General features: G+C 43.6%; 1 protein-coding gene across 2 annotated transcripts in view; it reads left to right on the plus strand.

The window, feature by feature from the left end:
* LOC8025839 (replication factor C subunit 1) overlaps positions 1 to 15320 on the plus strand; it is a 53917-nt gene that overhangs the window by 14416 nt on the left and 24181 nt on the right. Inside the window, exons 9-15 of one of the 2 annotated variants that reach the window (XM_040205891.2) lie at positions 1318 to 1415; positions 2752 to 2868; positions 3356 to 3535; positions 5473 to 5769; positions 8864 to 9005; positions 11855 to 11958; positions 14747 to 14849. In XM_040205891.2, the coding sequence (XP_040061825.1) occupies positions 1318 to 1415; positions 2752 to 2868; positions 3356 to 3535; positions 5473 to 5769; positions 8864 to 9005; positions 11855 to 11958; positions 14747 to 14849 (1041 nt within the window). Of the gene's footprint in view, positions 1 to 1317; positions 1416 to 2751; positions 2869 to 3355; positions 3536 to 5472; positions 5770 to 8860; positions 9006 to 11854; positions 11959 to 14746; positions 14850 to 15320 lie in introns of both variants that reach the window. The other variant, XM_040205890.2, reaches the window with a different exon arrangement.

Below are 15320 nucleotides of genomic sequence, written 5' to 3' on the forward strand. Positions count from 1 at the left end.
CTCGCTGCTCACTGATGGCTCTAGAGAGAGCGCTTCACCGGAACCCCGCGCAAACCCCATTGACGTCGCAGTGCACGTGGCTCGGAAGATGGTGAAGGAGTTGAGAGGTGCCGAAAACCTCAATCTTTGTCCATTTTTAAAATAAAAACTAGGGCATGCAGGCAAAAGCGTTTTGTTCTTTACTTCAGAGAGGTCGAGGCACTAACTCCCAAATTATTTAAGCAAAGCACTGAAACTGTTGCACAGTTTCTTTAATGGTTGCTCTGTTTTTGAAGCAACATCATCGGTCATTTTAGTTGTATTAATAATTTAATAGGACTTTCCTTAACTTCGCTCACCAGTCCCTGTACACATTAGTAGTTTAGTATTGTGTCCTTTGGCATCAGATGTTCAAATGTAGTTTGCGTGATGGCATTTTATGGTCATGGACACTTTATAGGTCTATGCTCGTTTTCTCAGATCAGATCAGAAATGCTAAGTAATAGCAAGAGCTCACCCAAGGACTTTTGGCAGAGCTTATGATCGATGAAACAGAGCGCAGCCATACCCGAGTTTATTGTCACTGCTTCGTTTCGCTGCTTTACGAGATGAAATGCAGTTTGCATATGATCTGGGTGATTATCCATTCTCAATTCTTACTTAAAGTTGGACCACCGTATATATCGGGAGAGGCCAGGGTGGCATGGTGCTAGAACTGCAGACAAAACTACAAAAATTTAGAGAGCCGCAGGAAAAAAAGGGGGGGGGGGGGCTGTTTTTAACAAGAAACAATATGGAGGGAACTGTCCTTTCCAAAGGGGACAAGCCTAGTTGTTGACTCTACCAAATAACGCCAGGCAGCAGAACATTTCTTGAACCGCTAAGCAAAAATTAATGCATGGTTCGCTCGCCAGTTGCTGCCCCTGACGTCCGTTATGCATGTACGGTTCGAAATTCTTTTTTAAAACAATAAAGGAAACAGGGACGCTGGACTCATCTAGGTGCAAAAATAAGTCCAGCTGTATGTACGTAGTGTAAAACAAAACTGCCAAGGCTGTAAGATTTTTTTTTCTTTTAGTTCTAGAACCTCTTTTGTTTTGGGGACGGAGGAGGGGAAGGGGGCCACGCCTATCAGGGAGCTGTGAGCTGCAGTTTGACCACCCCTGATAGATATCCTAGCTAACCGTTGGATTTTCCGGAACGAGAGAGGTTTGGTCGGAGATGCTTGCGTATCGGACGGTTGAAAGAAATGTGGTTGTCATGTGAGAAAGCTGCACAATATTCATACTGCTGGGGACTTTTCTTGAGGAATGTTGCACAAACCCTTGTTTCTGTTAGAGCCTCCACGTGTTTCCTCGCCTGTGGTGATGTTGGAAAGGATAGCAGAGCCCACGAAGAAGGCACCAAAGAAGGAGGAAAAGCCATCAGCTGTGCAGGTTTGTGCACGGTCATCTACCTTTACCTCGCATGTATGTCTTGATTCTTAGCTTTTTTTTTATACTCAAGCTTTTTGTTTTAGGTAATAATAATAATAATAATACATTGCTTAAAGGAGTCATGAAACGCTTTTTCAACTTTTTTCTGTTTAGCTTTCCTTCTCAACTCATAAATCGCGCATTGTACCAAACAGTTCAAGAAGTCGGAAAGGGGGGAGTCCCCTCTTGCTCGGAATCTCGCTTCACTAGCCGGACACAGCCATTGTCCCCCTAGAAGATTAGCCCGTCGCTCAAAATTCCGACTAGTTGCTTTCCCCACCCCGTTCACCCCGAAGCTGACAGTGCTGTGGAAGCTACGTGCTCGTTGGGCCAGCCACACATTTTCCACGTGATCATGCCCTCTCGCGCATACCGACCCGCAGAGAATGAGGTCAGGTGATGAAAGGGAGACGGCTGATTGGTCCGGCAAGCGCGTAGCTTCCACCGCAATGTCAGCTTAGGGGTAAAGGGATTAAGTGAGGTCCGGTGTCGTGTGACGTGCGCTTGGGCCCTGGTGTCGCGCTGCGGGGTCCGCGGATGTATCACAGTGAAAAGGCGAAGAGTTTACGAAGGGAAGGGGGTACGAAATAGTCCGCTATGTTTTGCAAATTTTCGTAGCGAAAGTCAGGCTTCTGACTTTCTACCTTAGTTCTTTTGGCCCACTGAACGATGTGCTATTAGTAAAATCCCAATATAAAATGATTTACCCCAGCCTAAAATTCGTTTCATGGGTCCTTTAAAGTAAGGCCCATGTCCCGTGTTTTTGTTTAGAGAAGCTAATTTATAAGTATTTAATTTTTTAAAGCACGTGAACATTTGTTATAGAGAGGGAATTGGTGGTTTTGGAGATGGTTTACCTGACCCCCTTTTCTGTGTCCTTTCCTCGCTACAATACCCAAATACACAAAAAAAGAAAGAAGGATGAATTTGTTTGATAATCTGGAAGGGCCGACGATTAAGGTCATGTTTTTGAGGAATTTCAAATACTGTAAACGACTCAGTTTTCGGAAATTTTGCGACTTCAATAATATTGCAAAAAATAGATCCCGCAATTATATTTTCCCGTGGTAACAAATACATAGCGCACCGCTCCGATTTACGAAATTTTGTGCATTGTTCAAATTCACAGCAGTAAAAATGCACCGTAGATCGACTTGAAGACCAAGCACTGTTCGTTTGGTATTAAAAATTTTGAATTTTTGCCCATCCTTGCAAAAGAGTGATCAATCAACGCTTTGTATTGATACCATTATGCCTCAACAATTTTTTTTCAAATGTTTTACCTCTCCGATTCTAGCCAGCAGAGGCAAAGAAAGAAGTGAGTCCTGCTGTGAGGAGGGGCAATTCAGCCGGCTACAGAAGCTACTTAGACAGGGAGGGCCCCAGGCTGCTGGGAACAAGGGACATCCCAGAGGTAAGGCCCACACCCAATGCAGCATGCTAACGCTGGGCCGAACCCACACCGAGGCCGCTGCATGAAACGGTTTACCCAATTCGCGCAAGGCATACCTGCGATACCAAACTAGTGACTAGAGCATATGTGTATGCAGAAAATAGAGCTTGGATTCTGCCACCCGCTGAAGTGTTCACACATAGGTCATAATGATTCGGGTGAATAGCTGGGTTGAGTTGAACATCTTGTGAACAGCCAACTGTTAACAAAACAAAAACAGCGAGTCAGATGAGAAATCCCGTTCACTATCTTGCTAAGCAATGTAGGAAGCTAGCAGACAGTTTATGGAGAAGACATCTTGTCCACTTGCATGTTCGTTGGCCCATCGTACGAAGCTTGCATGCTTTTATGAGGTACCTCGATCGATAGTTGTAAGAAGGCTGGTGCGAACTTCTTGCTTGCCTGCATCTGTTATCTATCTTTGGTCGTACACATTTGATTGGTGTAGGGATCGCCCGGGTGCCTGAAGGGGGTGACTCTGGTGATCACGGGAGTGCTGGAGTGCATAGAGCGAGACGACACGAGGGCGCTGCTGGAGAGGTGCGGTGCCAAGGTCACCCAGAGCGTGAGCCGCAACACCACATACCTTGTGGCGGGCAGGGACTCCGGCCCGGCCAAGTTACGCAAGGTAATCCTACTTTTCTACTGGGACCCGATGTGTATCACATCGTTTCGCCCTCCCATTCATGTGAAAATTTTGTAACAAAGTTGGTATTGTGCATAACGGTGTTTTTCATAGTTTATTTTCCGTTGGAAATTTGGGGTTTATCGGAGTTACTTTTTGCTAGATTCACCGATCTCTAAAATTTAAAATTAAATTTACTGTGTTCACAATTTTTTAAAAATCTACAGGTTTTCCCGCTCATTTTAATCTAAGCGACGACCAATTTAATCCTGGGGTCACTCAATTTAATCCAAGCGCCATACAATTTAATCCAAGCGCCACACAATTTAATCCCGGGGTCGGTCAATTTAATCCACAATATATATATGCACTTATTGTGTTCAGTGGTCGTGTTTCGCTTACACGTTTGGTAACTTAGAGTAATTGTTTATACAATTTGAATTTTTGGGGGCAATTGAGAATTTGATCACTAATGTGATTACTTTGAGTTACTAGTCCCACTATTGACGAGGCTTAATTGATATGTTGGGTACTCTTTTTACAGCGCCGCTCTTAGGCACCCGTTTCCGGCTTAAGCGGCATCAGCGTCGCCGTCGCCGTCGGCGTAACCACGCGGTGAATGATGGGTAAATTCCCCCGCTAAATTTAGCGGAAAAATTTCCCCGCTAAATCTAGCGGAAAACTTTCCCTGCTAAATCTATCGAAAAATTTTCCCAGCTAGATTTAACGAAAAATTTGACCCCGCAGAGGCTAGTGGAAAATTTCCCCCGCTAAGTCTAGCAGAAAATTTTTGCCCGCTAAATCTAGTGTAAAAATTTTCCCGCTAAATTTAGCTGAAATTTTTTCCCGCTAAACCTAGCGGAAAGTTTTCCCCGCTAAATCTAGCAGAAAATTTTCCCAGCTAGATTTAGCGGAGAAAATTGTCCGCTAAATTTAGCGGGGAAAATGTTCCGCTAGATTTAGCAGGGAAAATTTTCCGCTAGATTTAGCGGGATAATTTGCCGCTAAATTTAGCGGGGGAATTTGTCCATCATGCACCGCGTGGTTACGCCGACGCCGCTTAAGCCGGAAACGGGTGCCTAAGAGCTGCGCTGTAAAAAGAGTAACCAACATATCAATTAAGCCTCGTCAATAGTGGGACTAGTAACTCAAAGTAATCACATTAGTGATCAAATTCTCAATTGCCCCCAAAAATTCAAATTGTATAAACAATTATTCTAAGTTACCAAATGTGTAAGCAAAACACGACCACTGAACACAATAAGTGGATATATATATATTGTGGATTAAATTGACTGACCCCGGGATTAAATTGTGTGGCGCTTGGATTAAATTGTATGGCACTTGGATTAAATTGTGTGGCCCCGGGATTAAATTGGTCGTCGCTTGGATTAAAATGAGCGGGAAAACCTGTAGAAGCTAAATATACAAAGTTTGGGTACCACGATCCATTGTCCTGAAGAAACCTCGATGAGCTAAATGGAGAACATTTTTTTGTCAGTACTTCGAGATTTCAAGGGAAACTGAAGTGACGTCTCCTCGGGACCACTGACCCTGTGCTCTTATAAAGATTTTTTTGCAAAACTTTGTCTTTTTTGCTTTTTACTTTGTCGTTGTGACCTCGAAATTCTGAGTTTTTCTAATAAATCCGTATTGCCAAAAAGTTACCGGCGGGTATTTTTCGGAGTTTATAGGATTTATCCATTAACATGAAACCACACTTATAATGTTCTCACAATTATTTTGAGTCCACATTGAAAGTATGATGCACACGCAATTACGAAGTACCTTCCGATCGGACGTGTTCCAGAACTGCCCAATGGATGTCGCCGGTGTGTTTCTTCTTCGTAAGCGGTCACAAGCGATCACAATTTACTCGGTCAGACTCAAATGCAAATATGTGAACAAGCTTGAGCCCTCCCACGTTAATTGTTCCTCAGGCAGAGGAGTGCAAAGTGAAGATCCTGGACGAGGATGGCTTTTTTGAGCTCATCGAGAGTCGCTCCGGTGGCGGGAGTTCCACAAAGAAAGGAGGGGGGACGGAACCGGAAGGTGCGTTGCCAGCCGAGGCCGCGCCGGAACAAGGAGCGCCGTCGAAGAAAAGGAAAGCCGAAGCTGACGACGAACCTGCCGAGATGAAGATTCCCAGGGTTTCCGTTTCTCCTCCCGAGAAAGCGGACGTCGACGTCGCAGCTCCCTCGACGTCCAAAGCGTCGCCGTCAAGGCTGCCTTCTGCGGTGAGTGGATTAGCTTACTTTGGCTGCCTGGATTGGATCACTTTGACTTCCTGTCATGTTTCGTATGTCTGTTTTGAGATCTTTTTTGTGTGAGGTTCAAGCGGAAGACATGGTAGTAACATTAAAGGGACACTAACATCCTTCAAAAAATTATTTTTTATTTTTTGCCGGGGGATTTGATGTGTCAGGAGAATACCCAATGAGGACATTTTGCTGCGGAGTCACATATATTTTTAATAAATCGAGAAAACTCGACTGCTTGAAACTGAAACCGAAACACGAGCATGGAAGCTCATGGCCGGAGTCGCGTGGCTACACCTGACCGCATTCCTTTTTTCTTAAGCTTCTCCGGCGTGTGAAGCAGACGACGAAGTTCCATGCACCGTTTGTCGTACAATTGTTTCCCACTTATAACCCTTCCGCTTGATGTTCTGCACTTGAAGATAGATTAGCCGGTATTACAAACGACAGTTTTGGAGTAATGGCCCCACGTTTGCCTCAATGTTGGTCTGTCGTGCACCGCCATCACGTTGTCCAGCCCGCAGTCCGTCGCCATATTGAGGGTGACGTATGCATGTACTTCCTGTGATCTGTAGAAAAATTTTTTTTTTTCAATCAACGTATTTGCAGTTTTTTCAAGGCCAGAGGAATTGGGTTCATATTCTTTTTTATTTTTACTATTAATGTCACAGATAACCCATGACTTTGAATATATATTTGGTACACATAGTTTAAATGCCACGTGACCACAGAAACGAGAGTGAGCACGTCTGACACCAGCCAATTCTCAACCGGCTGTTTTTGGGCAGAAAGAAAACAAATTTTGAGCCGCAAGTTGTGTTCTGGGTAGTTGGGCTCTTATAAGTCATTTCAAATAAAAAAATCGGCAAGCATAAATACCTTGTCAGTGTCGAGATACTGAACCGAAATTTGGATTTTGCAAAATAAGGCTGCGGAAACGTTGAGCAGGATGCTACAAACTCCAAAACATTACTCATACATCGATATCTGAAACCAGGGATGGGCAGTAATTCAAATACAAGTATTTGAAATACATATTTCAAATACTTTGTGTATTTTGCATTTGTATTTAATTACAAATTGGGTAATGTATTTGACGTGTGTATTTAAATACTGAAACGTGGGTATTTCAAGTACAATTGTAATTAAATACAATTTTGTGGGTGAAAATACATCTTGTTATTATGCATGTGGTTGTAAGATATATTCTCCATCCTTTATTCGGCCATAGGGCTTTTTTTCTTTTTCTCCTCCGGCTTTAATTTAAAGGCACTGTCCAGAGCAGGTAGAAAACTACGTTCTGCACCGAATGCAGTGTCTCTCAATTAAGCACAAGTGTTTAGTGACTTTGTGATTACGGTGCCAGTCCAGGGCAAGAATAGTGACGAAATCGGCGTTCACAGGCAGACTGGCTAGATAAGTGCCTGTGACAACCTGTGACGCTTTCCAGCCTGATTTCCATCCATATTTTTGCCTGGAACATTCTAAATGCGCGGGTCGTCCACATTTTCGTAACTGGTGCAAGTTGCAACCATAAAAAATTCTCTAGTGCTGCGCGTCTTGGTCGTCTCGGTTCTTTGATACCAAAATGTAATCGACAAAAAAGCTGCTTGAAGCTTTGTACTTTTTTCACCTATTACGTCCAAGCTGATTACATTTTTTTTTTTGTGATTCTATTTCTATTACATTACAGAGCCTCGCACACTAACTCCCGAGTGTGCGATGCAAAATTAAAATGAGATACCCAGAAACCCGTTGCAGGTGCCCTGAAGTCGCTGAAGCAAATTTTGAGGAATGTATTTGGAAAGTATTTGGAGGAGACCAAATACATTTGGTTGTATTTGTATCTTATATTTAAATGCTTTTTTGTAAATGTAATTAGATTTGTAATTAAATACATTCTTGACGAAGTATTTTGTATTTGTATTTCGATACATATTTGCATGTATTTTGCCCATCCCTGTCTGAAACGGATGACCATACTTTTGGAAAAGAGGGGCGCAATCAAGCGAGGTCTTTGACGTCATTGTCCCCCGGGAGAATTTGAGAATGAGGGGAAACGGCCTCGCTTCTCTCCTCTTCGCCTCGGTTCACCGGCTCGACGGGATGTAGCGAGGAGGAGAGGGAATTGGAATCATGACGTGCCTTGTCTCGTCAGCCTCATTGGCCGTGTTCAGTTGCGCACTTATTTCCAGAAAATACGGCGATCTGTTAGAGATAGTGCCGCATAAGTGATGTTTTAGGGTTTTGCAGCGTCCCGCCTATTCGTCCAGCCACGTTTCTTGAGCTCGACATTTCGGTTCATTATCTCTTTAAGCAGCCCAGTTTGCAATTATACTAATTGCAAACGAGGCATGTGTCTGCAAAAATTTAATAAAGAACTCGATCTTGCGAACAGTGGGATCGAGGGGGGGTGCAAATGTCCTGACCTCCCCCTCCTCCACCACTTGAATTCTACATCTGTAATATTTTATGGCGGGAAAAAGGGGGAAAGGTGTGTTTTCTCAAACATCTGACATGCTGATCCCCCCCTTTCACCCTCCCTCGCCCTCTTGAGACACCTACCTGCATCTGCACCCCTGACGGTGAAGCCCTTATGGCAAAGTAATTTTGTGGTTACCATGTAATAACGGTGTACAAGCATTGGAGACGATGATCTATAAGATAGTTGTTTGTTAAAGTCCGTGGTAGTATAAATATGTTATTAAAAGAGGCATCGGTCTACTCTGTAGAACGCTAATGAACAACCCAGTATATGTTGTTGAGCCCTTACAGCGAAGTGAAGTTCTGGCCTACATGTAATCGGTATAGTACAGGCATTGAAAGCATTCCTCTGGTCAAAGTAGTACTTATTAAAACTGTTGTTTGCTTTCACTGGAGTTCACTCTAGAGGGTTCCTAGTGTGGAATATCTTTTAATTAGGAGCAATTGTGGTTGTAATTATTTACTTTTCTTTTGCTAACGTGCGTGAAAGTGTACGGTTGTCTGAAGAGGGTTCAAGCCCCCTTTGATCACTTCGACGTGCTGGGAACAGGTGACGAGCCCCCTTTTTCGTTTCCACGGTTGCCAGCAGGGGCAGATGTGGGTGGACCGGTACCGCCCCCAGACGACCAAGCAGATCATTGGGCAGCAGGGGGACAAGAGCAACTGCCACAAGCTCAGGCTGTGGCTGCAGAACTGGCACAAGAGCAGGGCGGGACCTAAGAGGCCCCCACGTGAGCTCCCTTTGGCCCCTGCACACATCCCACACATTTATAACGGGTACTCCAGCGATTTTTTTATGGTCGCTGATCTGCCTCAAACTTGGCTCAACACACCATTAGACACAACTGCACCAGCTCCCAAATATTGTGGAAAAAAAAAAAAAGGGTTTCGTGAAGTTATTGACTTTTTTACTTTCGTTCTCATAGTGTTTCTCAAATTGACAGACCCTACTTTCAACACTGAAATGTGACGGTAGACATGGTACAAAGTGGGCAGTAAACCACGTTTCCAACTGATTACGAGACGTTTGATGAGGGGAAAAGAATGCTTGGAACCGCATTGACTGAGAAGCAAGAAAACACGCTCGAAATACTCTGTTTAAGACTACCTGTGTGACCCGAAAGTGTGTACCATTTGTGATGTCACACCACCGGAGAGAGCGCGCGGAAATTTGAATGTTGGTTTCATCATCGTCTTCATTTACGGTTTTCTCAATTGGGGAGGAGGACAGACCGTTACGCCCCAAGCGGTTAACTTATCAACTACACGGATGGGGACAACAAACACAATGACGCAGCGCTCGGCCGACATAACCGAACGCGGCGTCAGCGTTCGACTGGAGTTCGTGTTCTCCGGCGAGGGGGAGGAGGGGCTCTTTTGTTTTCACAACGGCCTGCATGAACAATGCAGCATGCACGATCCCAGCTTAGCACAAAAGCCGAAGTGGGTCAAGCTCGCATTCTCAGAAGATAGATCCGGCACTTAACGTCGCTTCGTCGATTGTTAGTATTTTTTACATTAAACTGTGCCCCGCGCTCTATTGTAGAAGATGACATGGCCATGCCCATAAGGCCTGTTGGCATGTGTACAGGCCTTGTGTTGAGTAAACACCGAGCGTGGGGAAAACAAACGGGTCAGAGCGCCCCCTATAGTTCGATCTCCTGCCCAATAGCTATTTCAAATTTGAAGACAACAAACAGCATACCATGAAGACTAAAGTTTGGGTATTCAGAAAATGCAATTTGTTTGAGTCGCTCAAAAAACAGCCAATACACCTTTCAAGGCCGATTCACACACAAATATAGGAAATGTATGAAAATTACCAGTGTTCCACTTCTGCCATATACCGTAAAACACCGAGCAAGCGCCCACTCGAAATTTGAAGATAATTGCGAAAAAATAGGGGATGGGCGCATGTGAGGTCATCACTTTTACATATATATATGTACTGTGCATATTTTTTCAGATGTTTCAAATTTTGGGGGTGGGCGCTTAGTGCGGAATTGGTAGATGGTGCCAATATATTCTCTCTTCATAAGAGATGACAACAGGTTGTTACACACTCAGTCTCAAGCACTGACAAGTGTGGGAACCATCCTTTTGGGAGACTTTATGCCGGAAGGTGGCATTTTGAGGTGGAGACGTTGAAGGGAGCGTAGAACATTTAACAGTTCCCGCTAGGTGCACATTCCAAATCTTTAGCATCTGCTTAGCGACCCCTAAACATTTGCTTCCCCCCTTAGAGTTGCTCTTTTCGCGTGAAAAATATGTAAATCTTAGATGCACTCTGTTTTCAGGAAGAATAATCTCAGCTCGCAGATTACGTCACTTCAAGCAGCATCAGGAGGCCGATGTGAATTTTTGGTGTAAAAAGAAGAAAATATTGTGACACAGTGGTTACAGTGACAAAGTCACAGTGTCATTTCCGAGCTGGTAGTTCGGTCACAAGCTGAAACCGTTATGCCCTTTTTGTTGTCTTCTAAGTATATTTAGCATAAGTTTTTAGGGTCAGTGCTTTAACTTATTTTTTTTTTCTCTAGGCTTTATAAAGTTGCCGTATTATGCTGGCTGTGTTAAATATGTAGGAGTATGTAATTGACTCCTACATGCCATAATCATTTGACTAAGGGAAATGAAGGCGGAAGGGGAGGTGCGGGTCGAAAAATGGCAATATTTTGCATAAAATGTGATTTTGGGTTTTATGGCGTTTGTTTTAATTTTTTGAATCTTTCTATTTGATGTATAAAAATAATTATGGCCGGTTATGATAGTCAAATTAATCAAATACGCATTTGAAGACCTCCAGACAACCCTGAACAGCGTGAATTTGAGCCATTTTTCTCTGCGTGGTTCTTCAAGTTGTGACGTCGCCTGCCATCATCATTACATTGACAAGTAGGCCTAGCCGTCTCCTCTCTATTGCAGTCTCCTGTAGGTTCAATTTCTCGCGTAAATTTAGTATCAAAGTACTATTTTGTGCAGCCCAAAAAAGTATGGCTACACATCTGTGGTAACATTTTGACAAATTTTTCTTTTTATGTAATTTCGGGACATCTTCACAGATTGTGCACAAGAATTTATGTTCTTAATATTGTCCTACCGCAGCCAAATTTGGCATACATATACTTTAAAAATTGTAGAATGCAACTATCTAGGTTTGGTCAGAAAGTATATTTTTTATATTTATGAAAAATTTAAGAAACATTAGTTAGCCCCTTGAAATAGTATTTTTGCGACCTTTAATTATTCTTAAATAGCATTGCACACATTACTTTTGTTGTTTATTGCACTCAGTGGTTTAACAGGAGCAAATTAGTTTTACTAGGCTTTTTTAAGTGTGTTGCCATGCCTCATGTGTGCCCAAGAACATGATTTTTTCTGCATGTACATTGCATCGAGAACCTAAAGAACAAGCAATATCAAATCTAACACTGGATTTATAAAGAGAAGATTAAGCACCATAAACTTATAAAGAGAAGATTAAGCACCCTTTTGATATAGTAAATAACAAAAAAAAAAAGATTGTTTCCCCTGGTGCATGTCCCCTTAAACGGTGAGCCTGTTTCTCCTTTTGATGCAGCCAAGTGGGGAGGTGGAGGGGGAGACGGCTCTGCATTCAAGGCTGCCCTGCTCTCTGGTGCTCCCGGAGTTGGCAAGACCACCACTGCCAACCTGGTTGCTCGGGTACGTTCACAGCCCAGCCCTGCATTGTACGCTGACGTTGATTTACAAAAGCCCAACATTTAGATGACCTTGTACAGTGAAACCCGTTTAGAATGAACCCACGTACAGCTAATTATTGTCGATATCGAACTCACGGAAAATTTAAATAACAATGCATGTAAAAATTACTTTTTATAACGAACAACATATTGGCTATATCAAACTTTTTCCCCCCGAGAAGGCCTCCAAAGACGCAACAACGATCATCTTCTAGCCTGTCCTTTCCCCTCAAAAAAGTAGGAAAGAAAGAAAATTCCAAAAGCTCAAGTTGCGAACAAAATTGAGCGAAGACAAGCGATTCAAAGGGGAGAAAGCTAAAAAATACACTCCGCACGCACGCGCATAAAAAAGGAACTTTTCATCCCAAAACGGTTGCCTACGATTGCCTACGAAGAGAAGCGATTCGGAAAAAAAGATAAGCTAAAAAAAAAAAGTCTGCACACATGAAAAAAAAAAAAAAACAAGAAAAAAAAATCTTTCCTGCGCATTGTTACAAGGCGGAAGTGAAGAGATGAGAAAGAAAGAGAAGCTCTCGCCTTACAATGAACGCATCGTGGAAGTGCGTTGTAAATGGTTTTTGCTATATAGAATTACTTGCTATATCGAACTGATCGTAGCATTTCCTGCTGTTCGTTATAAATGGGTTTGACTGTAACCTCAGTTTGTGACATAGTAAGGCTGTGGAATCCGGTTATATACTCACCACATCTGTTCTTGGACAAGATGCCACCACTAACACACATGAAGTTTAACTAGGGCAAATGTCCTAGTTACTCCTCATTTAATTTATTTGATCCTTAAAGGGGTACTCCGCCGATTTCTTGAGCTACTTCAACTAACTATATTTTCTGACTCCCCGGCCTTTATCCTTTCCGGTTTGCTATTTAGTATCGTGAAATTCATAATAGTTATTGTGACATTGGCAAAAAACCAACATTCAAATACAGTGGACTCCTCTTAAACGGAACTCGAAGGGACAGAAAAATTTGTTCCGTTTATCAGAAGTTTCATTAAAGCAAAGCACATAAAATGAGTGAAATATGACTTTATTTCACAAGCATGATGTCCAGCTAATGTAGCTGACTAGAAAAAAGAGGTAATGGTAGTTTGTTTTGCATTTTGTAATCGCTTTTTGACGAAGTAGGTGTGCATGCCTTGGAGGTACAAAGGTTTCTGTTGACTGCTGCACCTTCCCCAGAAATAGTCTTAAAGACTAGGCCGTGGCGCTTTTTAAAACGGCTGAGCCAACCGTCGCTCATTTTGAAGTTATCTATTCCCAACTGAGACGCAATCTCTCCAGCCTTTTCTTCGAGGATGGGGCCGCTGATCGGGAAATTAGCACTTCGCGCGTGCTTAAACCAGAGAAAAAGGACGTTCTCTATTTCCTCAAAAGGCGTCTTTCGCATCCTCCTTCGGTCGGTGGCAAAGCTTCCGCGCTTTACAGCGTCTTGAATCTTTTCTTTGTCCTTTGATATCCTTGAGAGTGTAGACTTCGGGATATCGAACTTCCTTGCGATCTCCGTCTTCGAGAGGTCACCACGATCCAGCTCTTGAAGGATCTTCATTTTCGTAGCAAGCGAGATCGCTTGGTGCGGCCGCTTTTTTACCGCTTCCATCACAACACGGCAAGCGGACGCTGGTTTGTGTACTCGATGGTAAACGTGACGCGCAACAGACGAGGCGCTAACCCTAATGGCGGTAGAAAGACTGGATTGGATTGCCTTAATATAATGGCTTGGATGGATGGATGAATGGCTGTACCGTACCCCCCGTACCCTTTGTAACGAGCGGCACCTCGCGTCACCTAGCCTAACAACTTTTTTTTTTTTATAATAATATTTGTATAAATTTTGTTCTAACACAACCCCTTTTCCTTTAAAGTGTCCTCAGTCTTGGCTATTGCGTACTCCATGGTTGTGAGACTGCTGTAGCTATTTCCGATGTCCGCGGTCGCCATGGGTAGTTTCGGTTTCGGTCCCGTTTAACCGAAGTAAGCAAAAAGGGGGGTTCCGATTACCCGAAGAATTTATCATTAAATACATAGGAAACCAACCGAAACAACCTTTAGAGTTCCGTTTATCCGAATTTTCCGTTTAAGCGAGTTTCGTTTAATGGGAGTCCACTGTATACCCACACTTTTCAGTGCCATGGCGTCAGTGGCGGGCAGGCTTGCCAGTTGAGCAAGCAATCTAAAAAATAGAATATGCCAATCATTTGTTCCAGGCTAGAGCGTGGGTACTGGAGCGAGCTTCCAAAGCATTCATTTGACAGCATGAAACTGCTTGGAATCAGTTCGGAACAAGTTCTACAGTCCAAAGAGTGTTAAATGCGTAAATGTACGAAGTTAACGGATTAAATGTTACCTAACCGAATCAAGACCATACGAGATGTAACTGAATATGGCTTATTTGTAGAAGAGTCATTTCTGAGCTTTTATATGGCTTGGTGTTATTTATTACAAAATTAAAAATTATTAAATTAAAAATTATTTGAAGGATATGTCCATATTCAATTCTCATTCGATTGAATCCCTTTTCGCGCACCTCTAACGTCTCGCTATGAAACATAGCGAAGACTGGATGTTCGTTACTATTCATCGACACAGGCGCTGTTGAGCAGTAAAGCAGACTTTGTCTTTCGTGCCTCTTTCACTGAAGCAAATGTTTGGTTGGGAAGTACTCTAGAACAAGCGTGCGCATGTTTGGGCCGAAGAAGGGGTTTCAAAATTCTTTTGATCCCCGAAATGCAGGAGGCCGGCTTCAGCGTGCTGGAGCTGAATGCTTCGGACACGAGGTCCAAGAAGAGTCTGAAGCAGGAGGTGGCTGAGCTGCTGGGCAACCAGACGCTCACAGGTGCGACTATGGCCCGTGCCCGTTTACCTCTCGTCTTTAATAGCCCCGTCGGCCGACGGCGGCGGGACGCCGATGTTGCGGGCCTACTCGTGGCTGCCGCCTTTGCCCTGGTACAGTGGTATACTCGAATCCCACAACTTGTGCACGGTGCCACTATCGAAATCCAAAGGCCGGCTCACCGCGACTCGCGACACATCTCTTGACAAGGGAGCACACTGGAACACTGGCACCTGGTAGCCCCGGAAACCATTTCAATGCGCGCGTAACTAGACGGAGGGTTTCGCAGTATCTGCGAGGTCATATCTATGCGTTCTCTACAAGGAACGGTCTCTTCCAATGTTGCCAGAAGTATTTCAAGCTCACGGTGAAAGAACGAACGTGTGAACGAAAATATGTGTTTATCGGTAGTGCTTCAGGGCCACCCAATAGATGGCGCTGGTGTGTACTTTCTCGCCGTGAGCACCTACGAGG

Source organism: Ixodes scapularis, unplaced genomic scaffold, assembly GCF_016920785.2.
Source record: "Ixodes scapularis isolate PalLabHiFi unplaced genomic scaffold, ASM1692078v2 PGA_scaffold1__304_contigs__length_218370807, whole genome shotgun sequence".
In the NCBI taxonomy this organism is placed as follows: Eukaryota; Metazoa; Arthropoda; class Arachnida; order Ixodida; family Ixodidae; genus Ixodes; species Ixodes scapularis.